Source organism: Zonotrichia leucophrys, chromosome 4A, assembly GCF_028769735.1.
Source record: "Zonotrichia leucophrys gambelii isolate GWCS_2022_RI chromosome 4A, RI_Zleu_2.0, whole genome shotgun sequence".
Lineage (NCBI taxonomy): Eukaryota > Metazoa > Chordata > Aves > Passeriformes > Passerellidae > Zonotrichia > Zonotrichia leucophrys.
Window position 1 is genome coordinate 7,813,948 of NC_088174.1, and position 21,073 is coordinate 7,835,020.

Here is a 21,073-nt window from a genome sequence, read left to right on the forward strand (position 1 = left end):
ACACAATGAGGAGTTACTGTATATATTGTATATAGTCCATGCAAGTAAAAAAAAAAGAAAATAAGAAAAACTCTAGAATTGAGTATAAATCTTGGTTTATTTTATATGATGTTGAATATAAATACATTTATAAATGTTATTATTCTTAAAAGTATTTTGTAATGGGAAAAAGTAAGTGTCTTATGAAGATGAACAGTAAAGATTTTATTCTTGTTTTGAATCTATGTCCCTGCACAGCTCCATTGAATTGGAGCCCATGCATTTTGACAAGCTTTAAACAGATTGTACATAGTATTTAAAAAAAATTAAGAAGAAATAAAATAATACTTGTAGGACCTCTTACACACTATGTATCTTGTTATTCCCTGGGTGGTGTGGGTCTGTTAGGGATCTGATCCCTGCTCTCCAGGAGAGACAAGAGCAGCAGCCATTGTGTCCATGTGCATGGACAGCTGCAGGGATGGGGCTCAGGACAAGGACTGGGATTGCTGTGACCAGTGCCAGAGGCAATAGGAGCAACACATAAATTAGAAAGAACAAGGCATCAGGGTCTGCACACTGTGTTTTAATTTGGATGGACAAAGCAAGTGCCAGTACTCTGCAGCCCAGCACTGCAGCCAGCTCAGGCTTCAAAATCTGGATCTCTATTTTTCCTCCTCCTCTGGGAGGCTGCTGTACCAGCAGGGGCTTTGGCTCGCTCCTTGTTTTGCAAAGCACTGACTAAATGTGGCTTTAACATGACCCACACTCTTGAAGGAACTTCCACAGCAGGCCATCACAGGAAATAATAATGCCTCAGACACAGAGGTTTTTTACTGAAGGGAAACAATATTTTATTTAACACCCCATTTGTCTTACAGTACCTCTGCATACAACAAATTGTATAAAAGCCAATCTGTCAACACAAACATGTGCTGCCGTCTTGGTAAAGTGACAAAGCTATAGCAAAAATGACAAAATAGCCTGTTTTTCTGGAAACAAACCAGAGTTATTTCCTTCTGTTTTAGTCCAGAGAACAACAGCAATCACAATCAAGAACCTTGTATGGTACAATTGGATGAGAAAATTCTGATAAAATCAACACACAGCAATTTCTTAGTCACTAGGGTAGCAAACTCTTCTAAAATTACATTATTATTTAGCCATTAGAGTGATGAACAAGTGGCTTGTTTTAGGAATGGATGGAAACAGAAAGTGATTTTTCTGTATCACATGGCAGCAGCCATTTCCACGTCCTGGAAAATGCTACCGGTTTAGTTACCATCAGTTGTCCCCCATGGTGGAAAGAGCTGGTACTTTTATTATTTGAGCTATTCCCTGCCCTGAGCTGGGCACACAGAGGCCAAGCAGGCAGTTCCTTGTGGGTGTCAGGGCTGTCACTGGTCACCCAGAGCACAGGGAGCAGCCAGGCTCCAGAGCAGCACATTCCATATGGCAAGAGCAGGAACTTCCCAGCTCTGCTGGCTGTATCCCCAGGCACAGCTCTGACAAAAGGCATCTTAGCAACAATGGCCCAGCCACAAGCAGGGCAAACAGCATCAGTGGCTGTAGCAATCCACAGCTGTTTTGTACTGAATTATGCACCTTCATTTATTTCCTATGACTGAACCGGAAAATAAAGGTGTAAAACTTCATGGAAACTTACAGAAAAAAAGTAACACAAGTGAGTGAAATGACACAACAGAATTCACTTAACCAAGCTGCTTCCTGTTCATGTGCACACCCAGCACCCTCAGGGGATGTGATGGGAGCCTGGGGCCATCTCTGTAACACCAACTTCACCTGGCCAAGAAGCAGCACAGCCCAGGGATCTCTGTCCTTAACTGTGCAGGGCTGTGAAGTCAAGGCATCATTCTCCAGGACTGAAGGAAAGGAACGAGCTGCTGTTGCTCTAGCTCCACCAGTCCCAGCTAAACCTGCATCTATTTGTCAGCCTGTCTGGAGTAGGGATGGAAGGAGCTGGAATAGGAGAGGGAAGGAAAGAAGCTAGCCACTAACTCCAGAGTTCCTCTGTCACAAGCAGAGCTCAGCTTATGGTGCACTGAGGAAGCAGCTCAGCAAATAAAACCTCTGGGCTACACTCCTTGGAAATCATTGGCACTTGCTGCAGCCACCTCTCCCCAGACAACCAGCCCATGATCCAGAGGTTCCAAAAGGAAGAACCTGCCAGCTGAGCCATTGCCTGAATGCTGCCAGCCTCCATCCTGCTGACACTGGATGCCTGGTCACTGTGACTACTCTACCTGGATCAGCCTGCATCTGTATTACAGGGACAATTTAAAGACACCACCCCTTTTGGAAAAAAATATAAATAAATTTAACAAAAAAAATCCATGCAGTTAATAAAAGTTAGTGTTCCCCCCTACATCATCACCTTAAATCTATTTTGATATATGTGCTCTTCATACATGGATACAACATCTGACAAGAGCTACTGCCCAGCTGGCAAAGGCTCTGCAGTCTCTTGGGTGGGCACTAATAGAAAAGGGCATTGTACAGACTGAGCACCTTTTTACAGCCAGGTAACAACAGAAGGTTGCTGTACTCTGCAAGTTCCTTCACCTTCTTCTGCACTTCAATCGTCACATCTTGGCTCTCAATCAAAAAATTCCTTGAGTTTTAAGACTTTTATATCTCTGTTACTTTCATTAGCAAATAGTTTACAGCTTTGACTACTTGTTGACATAAACAATATCTCCCATAAACCTACAAAAAAAGCTTTTGGTAGGGGCAGCTGTATCTCATAAGGCTCCATTAATTTCATCATGGCTATTTGCAGAATTACTCACTGATCAAACCTTATCTGGATACATCCTGGACTAGAAAAACATCATCTGCTTTGTATTTCTGAACAACTTTGTGAAAACATTTTTAAAAGGTAATACAGAGTGGCCCTACCCATATCCACATAAATGGATAAATTCAGATTTTTTTTTATTTTATACATAAAAATACAAATCAGCAGTATATTGTATCAGCTGCAATTACTTTGTGAAGGCTTCTGTAAAAAGCTTCCTCATTCTCCACATATATGATACAGCTTTTGGACTTTTTCAGTCAAATTTTATTTTACATTAATACCTGAGAGTGTTGAGGAGAGTGTAAGACATAATTCATAAATTTAACACCAACTGCAATGATGGCATTTCACAAAGTGCCTGTAATACAAGTCAGAAATTTGTTTTATTCTTCATTCACACTAGTATTGCACAAAAAGCCTCTGAAATATACCATCATCCCCATTCTGCTTCTTTAAAAAACATGCACATATAAAAATAATGCTGCTCTGCAGAGAAAGATTGTCATACAGGCTTTGGAAAGAGATGTTTTAAACTAGTTTAGCAAGACTCCCCACTTACTTTGCTGTTGTTGTTAAAATACAAGCTCTTACCTTCCTTCTCTAAATTCCTTCTAGCATCAGCTACCAAAGATTCAAGGTCAATATTTCTCAGCTTTTACACTGGCAGAGCTTTCCTCCACAGGATCTCTATTCTATCGTATTTTATATATTAAAAATTTCAAGTCAGATTCAAGGGGATTTTCTTGTTGCCTTGAATCCTGACAGAGGGAAAATATTACAGCAGCAACAATCCACAGTGCTATAGAAAAGCAATAGCAATTACTGGGTTGAGATATGAACTCAGGGTAGGCAAAGAAGCAACTGCAATCTGTCCCTAAGCAGCTCAATAGTCAACACTCAGCTACAGAGGGCCTGTGCTTGGGCTTTCCAAACACCAGCAAAACTCCACATTTCATCAACATGCTCCTAAGAAGCCAACCATGGCTCCTCTTGCCAGACAAACTACAACCACCATGTGGTCAGAGTGATTCAGCCACTGCTTTCCCTTGATTTTAAACAATCAGTATTAGTTTCTGCATCCTTGTGTAGTCTGGATGACCAAATAAACTTCCATCCTTTTCACCTTTTCTTTGTAGGAGGATTGGTATGAAAATGGGAAAGAGGGGCTGGAATCTACTGGAGTCCAGACCCATGGGTAACATCAAAGCAGAGGAATTGTGAGCAGAGCAACTTCCTTTTCTAATCTCATGGTCCTGTCATGCTACCACAGCCTCTGGTCTTAGTCTTCACCCTGCTTTGGCCCCAGTCCACAAGCAATGTGGAAATAACTAATTAATGTGGAAGACAACCTCCAAGCAGTTGACACTCCTTTAAAGTGAAAATGGGAAAAAGTCATTCCTTTTATCACAGTAATAGAAAAAAACCTGGAGAACACCTAGTGTAAGAGTGATTCAGACAGGTTTGCAACAGGTACACACATCCAGTATCTCCAAGCAATGCTGCATGTTTTAATAACATGGTAAAGGCAGTTCATTATTCAGTCCCTATTTTGGAGTGAAACTCATGAACAATGCAAGAAAGTGACTGTGCTTCAAACTATTTTTATTTACATTACATACCAGTAATCTGATACTTGAAGCTAATTCTTCAAACTTCATTTCCTATGTCAACACCAGACTTGATTTCCATAGTTACAGCCTTCATTTGTAAGCACTTTATGTGATTAATTCAGAATCAAATGTACAGAAAATTACACTCTGGTTCTTGCTTTAAGTTGTAAATTTTTAGCACTCTCTATTTTAGCTTTTATGTCATGAGGTTTTTCAAAAAATCTCACAAAGGCTGGCTCATTTAATAAGGATGCCAGAATCTGTTCAAAGGCAAAAGACCATTCATGGTTCCCTTCCAAACTCTGTGCTCTACTGCCTTCAGTCTGCTCAGAGCTGCTTTCCTCCTGCCTCTCTCTGGGCACCTCAGCAGCCACTTCTGTAACAGCAACTGGACTTGTGACAGGTGACATGGGACTCTGCAGCCTTCTGCCAACTTCTTCCATTTTCAGCAGGAGGCTGGTCACCACCGCGATGGCGCGGTACAGGAGCTCCTCCTCAGGATCCCCATGGAACAGATTGTAGAGAGTTTTTGAGAACTGGATGAACTGAGACTACAGAGAGATACAGAGGAGACTGCTCAGAGAAGAGCAACACAACCTTTCTGTTTCCCTGCTGCTGCCTGGCACCTGGTGCAGCAGCTCTAACAACAGCATGGACTAGCCCTGAGAAACCTACGTGTGTCTCACAGTCCCTCCCTTGATACATCACAGCAGTTTTACAAAGCCACAGCCTAATGATTGATGTGAAGATTTGAAATTAAAGGGATCCTAAAAATCCTTCAGAAATATGGTAATAGGACTTAAAGGGTCCTAAAAGAGATTTAAATAAGACTCAAACAGTTTACCTGATTCATTCTTGGCAAATCCTTGACATTTTCTTCTTTTTTAAGAAGTTCATCTTGCCATTGCTTCAGATATGCCTGAATGTCAACCTTCCCCTTACCTTTTTGAAGTGGAAGAAGTGCAAAAAAAAAAAAAAAAAAAAAGTGAACAAACAAGAACTGGGACCTTCCCATGAGGGATGATAAGCAAAAGAACTGGCATCTTCAATGTCACTCCTTCTCAACAGAGTGGTGGGGCCAAGGACATACAGAGGACCAGAGTTTACTTTTGCCCTTTTGCTCCCATGACTACCCTTACATAAGAGGACAGAAGTTAGCAGCACGCTAAGGTTGATGTTACTTAATATACTCTGCCACCACACACTTTCCCAGCTCTACTCCCCCAAAAGACACAGTTACCAAATATGCCACCAGGATTCTTTTACCTTTTTCTGGGCTGCTCTTCAAAGAACCACTTTCGAGATTATCCCCAACAGATGAAACTACAATTTATGGGGAAAAAAAAGTTACTTATTTCAGAAAAAAGGACCAATGTTTCATTTCCCTTATCAAAAATTCCTTCCCTAAGGCACAAGACCCTCAATGTTCTCAGCACAGATTAGGTCAAGAAGAAACCACATGGCAAAATCTGCATACTTTCTATAGAAATAGAAGCCACTGTGACGCAGAAGATCACCAATGAAACTGCTATCAATTAAATAATCTTTATAATGTTCACGGTGCACAACTTGAAGAGCAGCAGGAACAGCACCTATATATTGTCTACTTTAGGCAGATTTTAAAACCAAAAAGGGATCTGTCTTCCCTATAAAAATTCCACAGATTTCAAGAGTATTTGAAACAGATTTTTTTATCAATTCCATAAATTTACTAAAGCTTTTTCAGCTCACATGGTCTAAAATGAAAGCAAATAATTTTGAAACGCTTAGCACCTCAAAGTAAGTATGGATTTGGTATTTTAATTCTTTTATGCTCAGGATGCAGAAATGAAACAGCCATCACTTCAACACTGCAACAGGCTGCCCACAATGCTGACAAATGCCAACCAAATACACCCCCCTATTTCCATGTAACACCCAGGGGCCTTTGAATTCAACAATCAGAAGAGCTATCCACAACTTGTGCACAAGTTTATTAAATTGTAACTATCTACAGAAGATCTTCACAAGGGATTCTGTTAACGGGGGTATGATTTACTGGATTTACTCATTTTCAGAAGAAAGCTCCCCATTTTTCACAGGATAATTAATAGATTTCTTCTAGTATTCTGCAGGCAAAACCTGACACTCTGGAGCTTACCACTGAGCTGGCTGAAGTGCATCAGTTCTTCTTTTGAAAGATCATCCCCTTTGGAAGGGCTTAGAGATTCTACTTCAGTAAAAGCTGCAATAAATGATTAAATAAAGTGGGTTCATGGTGCCCAGGCATTACCAAAGCAGTGATAACAATAACAAAAACCAAATGCCACTGTTTCTTACTTACCTGGAGGGATGTGCAACTTAAAAAGAAACTTGAGTTTGTCAGTGAAGCTTCCATTATACATCGTATCTGTTAGGGGAAAGGACAGTCCATTCAACTGGACCAAACTTTAAAACAGCCTCTTAACTTAAATAAATACAATCCAGAGAGGTTGGAACTGGACATGTGCCCTACCTTACAGGGAGTATAATTAGATATGAAGTTTAAAGAAAGCTCTATCACCTGTGGCTGAGCCTGGGGTTAGCCTACACTGAGGAAAGAACACTAATAATGTCTATGACTTACTAAAACAAAACCACAGCACCAAAAGAAATAAAGCACTAATGTCTCAGCATTTCCCTTAAATTTTTTTTCCTGACCATACCACTTTGAAAACAAGATGAAAGAGAGCAGTGAGCCAAGAAAACTTTCAGTTTCCCAGAGAAATAAAGCATTGGTCATCCTGCACAATCAGTGTAAAAGATGACTTAGTATGAAGAATTATCATAAACCAAACAGGCTGGGCAATGAGATCAGACCATTCTTCATTTGTGGATATATTGATGGCCAACCCATATTAAATTTAATCTCCAAGAGGAAATTATTCTGCCTGCAACAAAAATCACATTATTTGACCCTGTGTTAAGAGACTCAATCTCCTCAGCTTTTTGTACAGAGTATGGAAGGTGATGCACCCCAGGACTACTCCCAGGAGCCATGTGAATGTGCTCATGTGTGTTTTGCTGCCATACCAAGAACACAGGCAAATTGTTTGAAGTTTATAAGGCAGTTGGAAGTCTCATCCATCAGTCGGAATGTCCAGAGAGCCAGGGAGTCTCTGTTGGCACAGTGGGACCAGGGGCTCAGGAGGTGGCACAGAACCCTGAACTGCTGGCAATCAAGCCGGTACTGCTCAAGGTAGGGCAGGCTGGCATCGTGGTGCTGCAGCACAGGACTATTTACACTCCAGTAACAGGAGAGGAAATGCTCCTTCTGCAAAGCAAAGATAAAACATGAGGTTTCAGGAAACAACATGTCTCTCTGGGGGAAAGATGTGAGGAGTTTACTATAATGAGTAGTACAGCTGGCATATAAAACATATATTGAGTCCAACCTTTATTTACTAAAAGCATTTCAAAGTCTACTGTTAAGATGGCTGTTTGGTCAGTGAGGAAAATGGCACATTACCTTGAATAATTCATAAAGCTCTTCAAGATCACTAGGACTGAATCTTACTTCTTGAGACACAACACGTAGCTGAAACAAAATCAAGAAAAAATTAATTAATGTGTCTTCCCTCTTTAGAATAACATTATGGGAGACTTAACATTACACACTGCTTGCATGTTCCAGGTTTTGGCATGTGTTACAATTAGAAGTAAGAACAGCACTTCTTTTAAAAAGTAATCAGAAGATTATAGATTAAAATAAATAATTTCTCAAAAAAAAATACAAGCTTAAGGCTAGTCATTTTACTAACATACATGGAGCCTACACTATGGAACCCAGGAGATAAAACTCAATTATTTATAATGACATAGCATACAGCTTCCTTTAAATGGGCAAATGCATGTTCAGCTTCAACAGTGAAGCTGAATTCTCATTTTTTTTAATTAAAAAAAATCGTTCACAGTTTTTAAAAAAGTTTGCTGTAAGACCAGCTTCTAACTTCACAGTATATATGTTTTGTAAAATTAAATACACAATACCATATTAGCATAACCGCCAGTACATAGCTTCTGTTGCTACAAGCTACATTTACTACAGAAAGAAGCATTGGTGGTGGACAGACTAGCATTATCATCAGGTATTGGAAATGAGCCACTGCAGAAAACAGGCAAACAAAGGAAGCTCCTCACAATCTCCACCTTCACTGAGCACTCTGCATTGAAAGGATGAGATAGGCAGATAGAGAGCTGCCACATTACCAGACATTCACACATAACACAGACAAAAAGCAACCCCTATTGAATGCACCACAATAACCTCTTCAGTGCTGCTTCCTGGAGTAAAAATGCAGGTGCTTAATTGTTTTACTGTATGGTGCTCTATGCCTCTGAGAGAACAGTATTAACATCAGCAGATAGAAATATAGGTCAGCCTGTTCCAATCCACACAAAGTGTGAGAGATGCACCAGCCTTTTGAAGTGGCTGGCAATGGTGCTGCTTGTAAAGAGACCAGAAGGTCATGCTGTGATTTACAGCCTGAAAACATCACAGGCCAAGCCTCAGTTAAAAGACACCCTGCAGACATGAGGGGGTTCAGTATAAAATCATATATTTGGCCTGGAAACTGCAGCTCTTCTCAGAACCACCCAATAGGGAATGGATTTTATCAGGGAGAAGGCTGAAACTCTTGCAAGTCACTCACCACATTCTGCTTGGTCGTAGCTTCCAAGGTCTGGATCACATAAAGGCGGTTCCGGCAGCGCAAGCTCTCCACGTCCTCATAGCGAATGTCACCGTACCTCTGAGGAGAAAGGCACCAGTCCATGCAATCAGCTGCTGGGAGACACATCTAAAAAACACCTTTGTCTCTCTTGCATCTAATAGGCACATTACAGGCATGGACACAAAAGAAGATCAAAGAAACTCTGAGGAAGAAATAATTTATTAGAGCACTAACATTCTCCTTAACCAGCGTAACTCTTAAAAGGGTGTTTGAAAGGGTGTTTCAGAGAGAGATGGAGAAAGAAGAAACTGGAGTAGTTCCCTGTGTGGGAAGAAAAAGGAAGGGATTTTACTGTGTGTTGGCTCTATACCCAACTCTGTTATCACATGGTGACTACTTCTGCAAGGCAGCAAAGTCTAAGATGTGCATGTTTTCAGGGACTGAAGTTCACTCTAGTGAAATTAAGAAATCAGCTAAGTAATTTCTGAATCATTCCTGACTACTCCTGTAATTTCTGAAGGACATGAAAGGTGTCTGAACACTGGAGTGAATAAGTGCATTTATCTTCAAGGAAAAGTGGGATAGGAGGCAAGAACTGGAAACAAATTACCAGAAATCATGGAGAAAAATTATACGAGAAAAATTATTATACGAGAAATCATGGAACAAATTATTAAACAATTAAAATCTAAACAGAAACCAGTTGATCAAAACAGGATAACACTATTTATCAAGACCACGTCAAATCAATTAAATTTCCTTTATGAGGAAATTCAATAGATTTAACTTCTCTTCTGTAAGTTTTTTGACACTTTTCAGCAGCACAGGCAATTAGGAAGACATGGCCTAACCATGACCACCTTGCACCATGAGCAAAACTGCTTCTAAGAACAAACTTTGAGAACAAATGAGTGATAAACAAACAAATTAGGTAGGACTTCCAGAAGCTCTTCTGCAGTGTGTTTATCCCCTTGTCAGCAATGCCCTTTAAACAAGATATGAAAAACTGCAACACAGACAAAAGACTCTGAGCACATTAACTTTGATGAAAGGTTAAAGGAACTGGTTGTATTAAACCTAGCAAAAGAACAGATCCGGCAACTCCCTTTTAGGAGAGCAATCTGTTAAAATTCATTCTTCTCACTTAGAGTTATGATGGGGCTGGACTCCAACTGAGCAGCCTGATCTAGTTGTCCCTGCTTACTGCAGGGGATTGGATTAGATGGTCTTTAAAAGCCCCTGTCAACCCAAACTATTCTATAACTGATTCTATGATCAGACTTGAAAGGGTAAATGATGAATAAACACCTAACAGCAACAAGGAGCTATGGAGAAAACTACAGCCAACTCTCCTCAATAGTGCTTTATGAACATCTGAGAGAAATTAACTCGATATTTTCCCACATGCAGACAAAACCTATGATGGACTAGAGTTTCTGCAGATTTTCTGTTGTAGAACTGTTTTAACAACACTAGACTTTTTAGAGCATGATCTGGGAGGATGCTGGACAGGAAGCTGAACTGGATAAGCTGTTGAGTTTTCTTCCAGAACTGTCTTTCTGTGTTCCTGTGAAGACCGCTACCAGCATCCCTCTGGTTTGAAACAAAGTGGAAGCAGAGAGAACTGCATCTCTGAATTGTAACTCATTCACTGAGTCTGGCTACTGAGCACTGATAATGGGCAATGGCCTTAGGTAGAATATATATACAATATATAATGAAAATCTGAATTAACTTCATGTGATAAAATGTTATACAGTCTTCCATTCTCTAGGTACACGACTTCTTCATGCCTGATTAGACTGGCAAAGAATCTGCATTTGTGCATGAGTTAAAGGAATGAAACTGAACTACATTTTAAAATTCAAAAAAGAGCCAAATTTCTCCCAATCCAGGCAGATTTTCTAACCTAGTTTGTACAATGCAACTGCACTGTTTCAAAGTAGCCCATGAAACATTAACCCTGCACAGGATGCAAAAACATGCCCACAGAACACATACTTCATTTGACTCTCGGATCAGATCAGTGATGTCCACTTTTGGATGGTCACTCTTTGTATCACTGAGGTTGGAGCCCTGCTGCACAGCTGGAGGTAAAGGACTGTCTTTGTTAGTGACACTGTCAAAAAATCTGCACAAAGCAAACACATGAGAAATCAGCAGGAACCAGTTTATCACAATAAAACAATAACATTGGCATCTACTGAAGAAAAAGTGAGCAGAGAATAGAAAAAAACCAAAGAATATCAGAGTCAGTAGCACAAATGTGCTATAATAGTAACAAAGATACATAAACATTGGAACTGCCCACCCAGAGAAGGTTGTAGAACACCTAACCTTGGGAGATTTTAGGACTGAGCTTATGTGATCTAGTGCTAGCAGCAATCCCCTTTTGAGTGGGAAGTCAAACTAGACTCTTTCCAAAGTCTGTTCCACTTGGCAATCCCCTGGTTTTCTAATTCATATAGCAAAGTTGTGCTAACTGGGACAGAGAAAAAGGCTTGTCCTCAACTGTGAACAAGATAATCTTAATTCCTCCAGATGTACAAGACAAAGACATGCCTGATCTGTACCTGCTTATCTCATTCACATAACCAGACTAAATATATCCACCGGGGAAGCCAGATTTTACAATAAACACCAGACTGCATGGTCTCATAACAAAAACTACATTTTCTTCAATAATTCTGTAGCTCCTACCCCATTCAAACATGCAACATGTAAAAGCCTCACTAAACAGAAATTCTTATTATCTGTTCTTAACAGTCATAACTCATTAACTGCTATAGAACAGTAATTTTGCTGTTAAATTTTGCTGTAATATTTGTTCTAATACTCCATGATACACAACCACAGCATCAACAAGAGAATTTAGTTAGTGAAGAAAAAACAGTACAAGTTTTGTTTGCAGTACAGTTTAAAGTCAGTTAAAAGTACACTTCACGTTGCTAACATCGAACAAACATCTCATCATGACTGATGAGCTCATCACATTTTTTTGGTCTAATTTCTGTTTTAAACCATTAACATCAGAGGATTCAGCAGCCTAAACTACAAGAACTAAGCTGAAGAATTTGCTGCTGTAAGTTGAAGCCTGAACTGATGTCTGGAACAGTCATAACGGACTTTAGATATTCTCATCAAGGCAATCTGCCTTCTATACATGATACAAGTTCAAGGTTAAAAGCACATAGCTCTTTTTTTTAAATTCACAAAACAGTTATGGTTTTAGTAGAACTTTAGGATGGGATGTTCAGAGGATCCAGGCCCACTTTCCAGCCACCTCTTCCAGAATTTCAGCCTGAGATAAGCACTAATTCCTTTGAAGCCTTTGGAAGTCTTGGCTAGCTAGATGTCTTCTCAGCTACCTCAGGATGACTTATCTATATGCAATTATAGCAGCTGCTATGTAGCCTGAATGAGTAAACAGTTACACTGATACCTGTTGAGAACAGTGACTGCTTCTGCATCATCCTTACAAGTGAGCAACTTCTCCATGTTGTATTCCAGCACTGCAAGGCCCAGCTGCAAGATTGCCTTTATTCCATCATAGAAGAAGCAGTCCACCACATTGACTGCACATTCAATTGGCAGCACGCTGATAAAAAGGGTAAGGAACCAGGAGAGAGAGACCGAGGAGAAAAAAGTCATGTCCGTCATGTGGTCTGTCAGCTGAGGCAGGTGAACCTTGATGAGCTCCTCAAACACTGCCTGATCTACCAAGGCACCTGCAGGGAAAGGATAACAAAACCACCACCCAAATCTTAATACACAGAAACACACCTCTCAGAGCACCAGCCAGAAACAGAGTTCCTGTCCTAGTGCAGCTTTGTTGCATGAGCACACCCAGCTGGAAGCTGTGCTCTCCATGCCTGGGGACAGAGCCTTGGGCATGCTCCAAGTGTGCTGGCACTTTGGTGAGCACATGGCTGCTTCCAGTGACTCTCCTGACAGTCAGTACAATCCCTCTGCAACAAAAAAATTCACACCATTTTCTTCTAACATATACACCTGTAAGAACTGCGTATGAGACCAAAGTCCAAGTCTGGACCTGAAGTAACTCCTTTTTCTTTATCTAAACTGGCTAAGTATCAAATAAATAGTATGAACTGCACTTGTAATTCCAAAAGAACAGTATAATAGTCTAACTATTTCCTGAATAGCTATGCCCAGAATACTGACAATATCTGAAAATCACATCCATGCCTATTTAAGGAGAAGTCATGGGATGTTCTCCATTTTCTACTCCACAGTACCGAAACAAATGCAATGGTTTCTCTCCACTGCTCAGTCTTTAGCTTACATTTGTTCTTAATGAATAACCATTGATACTCAATACAGGCAGACATTCAGTTCAAGATGGATAAAAGCAGATGGATGTTACCAATGATTCGGCGATTGAAATAATCAGGGAGCATCCTTTCACACACAGCAACCAAAAGCCAGAATGCTTCCTCCTCTTTAGCATACAGCAGAAGCACTGATGTCAGAATGTTCATTGCCTGCAACATTTAAACAAGAAAGGAAACACTTAAGAGAAAAGACAGAGAAAACGCAACTGGTATTATTTCTTAGAGTTTATATTTCTCTAAGCACTTTACAGCATATTTTTAAAGTGCTGGGATAACCTTCAGCCATATCCAGGACAGGAGTTTTACTTCTATGTTATTAAACACAGAAAAGAGTATCTAAAGCACATAAAAATATTTTGAAGTGCTGTATGTCTTGTTAGAATGCAAATGCATATATGAAGTAGACATGACAGCATTTATAAGCTAATCCAAGTACAATGTAAAAACTCATTTTACACAATGGTATTAAATAAGCAAAGTAAGTGAGCCACTAAGCAAGAAACCATTCCACATTTCTTTAACAGATTTCATGAGATGCTACCATACTGCCATCATGAGAAAATATTTCAACAACCAACACTAAGACTCTCAAATCTTCTATACCTGACAATATCCGATTTGTGGATTCCTGAATGCATAAGCTGTAAGAACTCTCCTGAGGGCAGAAATTCCTGTGTCACTTTGAAAAGCAGGATGCTCAGGTAAGGAGCGACGTAAATCTCGTTCGATTTCATCCGTAGCCAAAGTGCACGTTCCTAAGGACTTCTCCACCAGCTCAGTGTAATAACCAGGGTTGGATGCCATATCATTTACAGCACCTGCCAATACATTGCATTGCACAGTATTAGAGGACAACAGTAAAGCAGCAATTTGATTGTTTGCAATTTGTACACAAATTTTGGTGACTACTGAGGTACCTCATGAATCTGCAGATATTACTGAAGTAATGTGTCGGAGTAATTCTACTGGAATTAATGGAAACACTCAGCAATGAAAATTGCCAATGATGACTCCCAAAATGAACCAATTACACTTGTAATGCAATACCTGAGAAGAGTAACCAGAGTTCTCCTCTTAATGCCTCTGGGATGCCTCTCACAACCAGGTCTCGAGTCTTCTTTGTCCGAAACATACTGACCCCATGGCCCCGTTCTGCAAACAGGATGTTCCACGACTGCTCCTTCATTTTTTCTTTCAACTACCAAAAGCAGAAGATAACAAGCATTAAATATACTGGTAGATTCTCCTCAAGTGTCAGAGAACAGAAGTCAATTTTGCTCCCAGTTATATTCATATAAACTGGAAACTGCAGCGTTGGCATCCGTATTGATGTGTGAAATAAGCACTGAAGCAAATCAGAGCAAAATCCAGCCCATGCAGAGCACAAATTTAGCATGAAATGCCATCTCATACATGACCTACTATTCTTTAAAGTATGTTTATACAAGATGAGACAGAAGGTAGATCTAATTCAGTATCCCATCTGACAGAAGCCAACAAGTGCCACACAGACATTTCTCTGAAGCAAAGCAATTGTTGATCAGGTGCTCCAGCTCATGTGAGGCTCCAGGGCTGACACAGAGTGAATGTCATCACTACAATTTCTGTGCATGCAGAACTTAGATTTAACATTGTTAAAGCAATCAAAGGTACTGAAAGGAAAAGTAGATTTTGTTCACTTTTGTTCACCATACTATAAAAAGCAGCATTTAAAAGTCTGGACTCCCTTTTGTCCTGCCCAAAGGGTATTTGTTTTCTGGTATTTCTAATATAAAAAATTTAATATCCTAATTTACTCTGTTCTGCTGAAAGATTTATTTTGAAATAAAACCTGTCTTCTTTCACATACTATGGAGAAGCAAAAATTGGATGATCTGCTGCAAAAACAACTACATAAATATTCTCCAGAGCCTGTTAGACAGTGGTGCAGAAAAAAGAATCAAGAAAGAAGTTAAATCAATTTCTTAGAACATTCTCCTTGCTCCCACAGTTTGTAGTGACTTTGTATCTTGAAAATTCAGACAGAAATGCAACATGTTCACTATCATAAAACAAACAGCAACTCTTCCCTGAGGGGTAGAAGAGCAGGAAAAACTAAGTCCATGAAGATAAGGCATATCATTATTAAACAAGATGAGCAGAAAATTGAATGGAGCTATGAAGAAGCACCCTGTGGACTCCAAATACAGAAAATGGAGATGAAAGAATACTGGCAAAGTCCTCAAGGAAATCAGCAGCCTGGCTGGAACTCATTTTGATATACTTCACTCCTTTCCAATTCAATTCCAAAACCTGTTGGCCATTTTATCCCTTACCATTTTAGAGTCCAGGTTCTCAGCATCCTGAGGATGGTAGACAGTCATAAGGGCTTCTGTACTGACAGTTTTGCTGTTATCTCTCTGGCCCATCTTTGACTGTCCTGCACCAAAATCCTTTGGACTGTCAGTGGCAGAACCAGCTGGAACCTTAAAAAAAATTTAACAGTGGTACTTGTAAATAACAAACAATCCTCCAAGAAGCAGCACTGATATCAGACCATTATTGCTCATTATATTAAGTTACAGGTGCCAGATACAGACTTCTAAAATAAATGATAAACAACAGTCCCTACTCTGCACAGCTGGGCTTTCAGGAGGCTGCACTTGGGAAAAAAAGGCATCTCTCAAGCAAAAAAAACCTAAATTATGAAAGGACAAATATTCACAATGAAAACTGAGAATAGGAGGATAAGGGGGCCTGACCATTCATCACCACCAAAAAAAAACCCATTCATACAGTGAACTATACAGAAAACCTGAGAGCACTTAAAAACCAGCATTACAGCTGGAGTTGTTTTTCAAAACCTGATGAAAAACAAGGTAAAAGAACCCAAACAGGAATGCATTCACAGTAGCACCATTGCCCAACTCATTCTCTTTCACATGGGCAGAGTAATTTATTTTTCTAAACCTTAAAACCAGAGGTTCATGACTTATTCCTATGAGCAAATTTCAAGAAATTAGAATTGCCAGAGCAGTTACCTCAGTACTTATGATGTGTTGTGGACTTGCAGTTGCATTGCATTTCATCCTGAGCTTTGCCACAAGCAGTTCAAAATCTCTCACCTCTGTGAAACGAAAAGCTGTTTTCCCTTTGGTACTAATGCTGACTCCTCTGTTGGCTGGATCTCCTTTATCCACCCCTGTGACCTATGGAACCAAGGACACAGAAATTAAGCAAGGAATTTTACCTGCTTACGTATAAAAGAGAAAACCTGGTAGGAATACATGTGTAAATGGAACAGTGGATGAAGCACACAAGCAGACAAGGTAACACAAGGCACAAGTTGAAAGCTCAACTGCCTGTAGCTATTTTAGCAAAAGGCACTAAGTATTATGCAACAGATTTTTGACAGAGTACCAGAAATCTTCAAAAAGGTTTTCCCAGCTGTGAGTGCTCAGCTTCTTTGAAAAACCTTGTCACCTTCTACCCACTGAAGCAGTTGCTTTTTTTCTTACCATCCAAAAGCAGAGAAAACATGACTTTTGTAAGTAATCAAATAAAACAAGTTTTACAAGACTGAATTTCCACTGAGAGTACCCTGTCAAAACAGCTGTCATAACACCTGACAGCTAGAGCTGACTTTAATTGCCATGATGGAACAGTTACAGACTAGAGCAGTTAAAACAGTTTAATCATGCAAGTTCAAGTGTGACAATCATGAGAATCTAGACTGGCTGGCATTGCAGATGTATTCATGTTGTTAAAGAATGGAAAACCACTGAGCACATTGTTGTAGGTAAAGAAGGAAAGACCATTTAAATGAGGTAACTGCAGTCCTGCAGAACTAAGAGTGAGGGTCTGACAGCCCACAAGAATAAATGTAGAGGTAGCTCCTTTAACACAGCCTCTTATGTTATGGAAGTCTCTATTATTTGCAGCACTATTTATAGGTAATCAAATAAATTGTTTTATATAGGTGGGGAACACCAAGTGTACTGCTGAGATTAGTACAGCTCACCCCCTGTTACAGAGCAATTATAGAACCTGGCTTATTTGTGTCTGGTGTTGATGAAAAGCTTTTAACACTGGACAACTGAAATCTGGCAATATCCCAGATCACACGAAGTCAAGACAGAAATGAAGAGGGTTGGTTCTGCAGTATACTGCAGAAATTGAAATTTCAAAGCTGTGCCCTTTGCTATATGGTCTTCATTCTGTCCTTATAGTCTGTTGAGATTACCAGCTGTAATGGCTGCTTGCTCAACACCTGGATTTTCCCAGACTTTTGAACAGACAGCACTGCTCAACTGCTGCAAAAAGCTGCACTACTGAGCTAAGAAACATAGCAGCATTACTGATCTTCAAAGTCCTCTACCCACTACAATTCTTTACTTCTTACCTTGAGAATGTCTCATTAACTCACCTACAAGCACTAAGAAAAAGCTTTTTCATTTAATTAAAAAAAAAAAAGTATTCTGTAAAAGGATTCTGCACTGAGTTACAAAAATAAGCGTAAATAGAAAAGGGAAAGAAGGCAGAGAAGCAAGTCTGAAACATGAAAGCAGTTCCAGAAACCTACAAACAGAATTCCTATATGGAGTATCCAGGGTAGGGGGAAATACATGACATCACATAAAATAAGGAGATTCTAATGAAAATCTGCTAAAGTGGCATTAATCTACACAAGTGCAAAACTGCTGGTAGAAGTGACTCTGATTTGTAGTTTGCATTACCTCTCTCAATGGAATGATCACACTGCACAGGCTGCCATCCTGGCTAGCAAAGCAGATGTAGTTTTCTGAAATGCACATTTTCCCATGGGTGTTATAATGACTGAAAGGAACCCATAAGAAGCACTCATGAACTTCCTTCAAGGACTCTTCTTTAGGTAGCCTGAAGAATGCACTAAAATGCTTACTGTGGGCATAGCTCTCCAAGCCTCTGGATTAAAAACAGAACACATGGGTAGGAAAGAGAAAAGAAAAATTAAGTAAGTTTTAAATGTCTTAACAAATACAAAAGGATCTTGGGAAAAGGCAGTAAAATATCATGCTCTCCTCTCCCATAATCTAGGGCACCAGTTTGAAGGGTTCAATGTTTTTCTTGAAGAGGCAACAAAGGGCAAGACCACACCTACCTGTACACTCACTTAACAAAATATTTAAATATGTCACTAAACAAGGCCAGATTCAATAATGTTCTTACACAGTAGAGCACTGCAGGGCTACAGGTAGTGCAGAAAAGATACTAATAGCATTATGTGCTCTATTTCCCCACACACGAGAATAATCCCTTTAAAACTAGAACAAATTTTGGCTTGATGGAGGGTTAATTAGCTAGAAATGCAGCACATGTTGTAAACATCTGCCAGGAGCTAATTTTTCACAGGTAACTGCAGCCAGAAACAGTATTTTGGTTGTAGAGCAGCACCCCTCTCCAGCATTGCTACCAAACTGAGGAATCAAAGGAAAAGGAAGGACCTTAACCATTAAATTACTGGTATTCATCTCTTTCCCACCACCCAAAATAATGCTGTACCTCAGGAAAGCCATGCACCCATCAGTTATCATTTATCATACAACCCATGCAGCTATCATTTACACATATCTATTAAATTATTTCTTCCCCACCTTATCCTTCCTCATCAGGTATCTCTGGAGACACTGCAGCTATAATCTGAATTTTCTAATCCTAAATGCTGCAAGAACACCTTTTCAAAATTCAAACTAATATAAACCTTTTAGTTAAAAGACCAGAACTGAAAATTTGATCACCTCTTGCCTTCATACAGACTTTACATCCTGACAAGTAACAACAAATCACAATACCTCACATGGCTTTGGTCCAACATTTTAATGATTCACTTGGTTAAGAAAATATCAGCTTTGCTAATATTTACAATCTCCTTGAGACAAGGATTCTCTTCCTCTTTTGCCTAAACAAATCCTGGGCCCAGAACAGATGAACTATAAGCAATGCATTACCTCTTGGTGATCTGCAGAGGGTCATGAAGGACTGGATCATTCTCAAATGTCTCCTTGTCAAAAAGTCTCCTAACTGCATAGTTTGCCAGCTGCTCCATGAGCAGGAATGTTTCACTAATGTGCAAAAACATGGAAAAATAATGATCTTCCCCATGGGAGCACACATGAATGCTCTCTGTCAGAATCACATTGGAAGTTTTCTCAAGTTTTGATATTTCATCCCAGGAGATAATAAGTTTTACTGAAAATAAAAATGTAAGGACATATGAGTCAGTTCTCAATATCTGCCAGTATTAAAAAAGAAATGCAGTAGTAGCAGCTTTAATAAAGTAAAATTAAACAACATAATCAAATAACACACTTGGAAAGGACTACAAACTAATAAGCACAAAATGCATTCTCTTCATATTTCCTAAAAATTAATTCCATTAGAAAGAATTTCATAGAAAAGCATTAAAACACAGACTATGTATGACAACACAAGTTTACATCTCCTTTTCCTTGCTCTTATGTGAAACTGCAAACAGCAAATAAATACCATCATACAAGCCAACCCTCTTCAACAGCTCACCAATAAGGCTTCTTAAATTAAATCCATCATGTGTTGGCATGTAGAGGAACTGGGCCTTTTAGCTATGGCATTTCTCAGATCAAAATCAGCCTTGAAAGGATCCTATTTTCTGTATGTTTTCCATTTTTTACATAAATACAGTTATAGTACACACTATTAGAAGCATTTATTTGGGCATTTCAAACTAATGTTACACAGGGAAAAGAAGAGTTATATGCAATTATCACCAGTGTGTAGTGCAGCCATGTGAAATATTAAGCCTGTGTGTGAAGAAATAACTGTAATCCTCCTAGAGTTAATATTGTAGCACGAACTAAAGGTGATGAACAACTTTTAGCTACAGTCAACTTCTGGAAGTCTGCCTTCTCTCTGAAGCTTGAATTAAGGAAGCATAATAATGGATATTGAGTAGTATGTTACACAAATGTATGCATTTCCATAAATTATGTTGGCAGTTTCTGCTCATCTCTGTGGACATCTGCTCACATGCCAAAACAGCTCCCTTAGCACACAGGAAGAATTCCTACTAATCTGAAAGATGAGCAGTGCAGCACGAAGGGACACAGCTCAGCATCAAGGCTTACTTACCTTCTGCTCCAAGCAAAAAGGAATAAAAGCTCAGGAAGTTGGTACTAAGGTACAGCCATCCTTGGCAGGGCACTCTGCCCTTCCAGTAACTGCATGAGTAGTAGGTAATCAACTTCTCCTGCTCTGGTAACCCAAAGCACTTCTCAAACTTCATGAGACCTTCACGAAACTTCTCAGGATCATCTTCTCTTACAAAAGAATATTTTCCCTCTTCAGCAATCAAACCCTACAACAAAAAAATCACATTACTTTATGCATGTGTCCATGTGGGTGGTTGTCATATATGCACCTGCATGCACACAGCACAGTTCCTGTTCTCCCAATAGGAGAGCAAGTTTTAGAAGGGGAAGAAGAGACTGAGGATCAAATCATAGGTCACAAATAAAATGTGCTATTTCAGACTCATCCACCAAGTCTCCAAAACAGCTTAAGCAAGACACACATTCCTGTGTCTCCTCCTCTGAAACAGATATATTTTCCTCACTTAATCCCAAG

At 39.6% G+C, this 21,073-nt stretch overlaps 1 protein-coding gene across 2 annotated transcripts in view; it reads right to left on the bottom strand.

Annotated features, from left to right (window-relative positions):
* Positions 1-328: 328 nt before the first annotated feature.
* Positions 329-21,073, bottom strand: part of TBC1D8B (TBC1 domain family member 8B) — a 28,888-nt gene continuing 8,143 nt past the window's right edge. The window contains exons 4-21 of one of the 2 annotated variants that reach the window (XM_064713281.1): positions 20,579-20,804; positions 19,420-19,660; positions 18,169-18,376; positions 16,474-16,641; positions 15,769-15,918; positions 14,501-14,651; positions 14,057-14,271; positions 13,486-13,603; positions 12,544-12,829; positions 11,103-11,232; positions 9,081-9,179; positions 7,898-7,966; positions 7,462-7,702; positions 6,734-6,799; positions 6,551-6,634; positions 5,677-5,733; positions 5,255-5,352; positions 329-4,961 (exon numbers count right to left, since the gene is read on the bottom strand). In XM_064713281.1, the coding sequence (XP_064569351.1) occupies positions 4,551-4,961; positions 5,255-5,352; positions 5,677-5,733; positions 6,551-6,634; positions 6,734-6,799; positions 7,462-7,702; positions 7,898-7,966; positions 9,081-9,179; positions 11,103-11,232; positions 12,544-12,829; positions 13,486-13,603; positions 14,057-14,271; positions 14,501-14,651; positions 15,769-15,918; positions 16,474-16,641; positions 18,169-18,376; positions 19,420-19,660; positions 20,579-20,804 (3,018 nt within the window). In that variant the 3' untranslated portion in view covers positions 329-4,550. Of the gene's footprint in view, positions 4,962-5,254; positions 5,353-5,676; positions 5,734-6,550; positions 6,635-6,733; positions 6,800-7,461; positions 7,703-7,897; positions 7,967-9,080; positions 9,180-11,102; positions 11,233-12,543; positions 12,830-13,485; positions 13,604-14,056; positions 14,272-14,500; positions 14,652-15,768; positions 15,919-16,473; positions 16,642-18,168; positions 18,377-19,419; positions 19,661-20,578; positions 20,805-21,073 lie in introns of those variants that run through there. The other variant, XR_010440364.1, reaches the window with a different exon arrangement.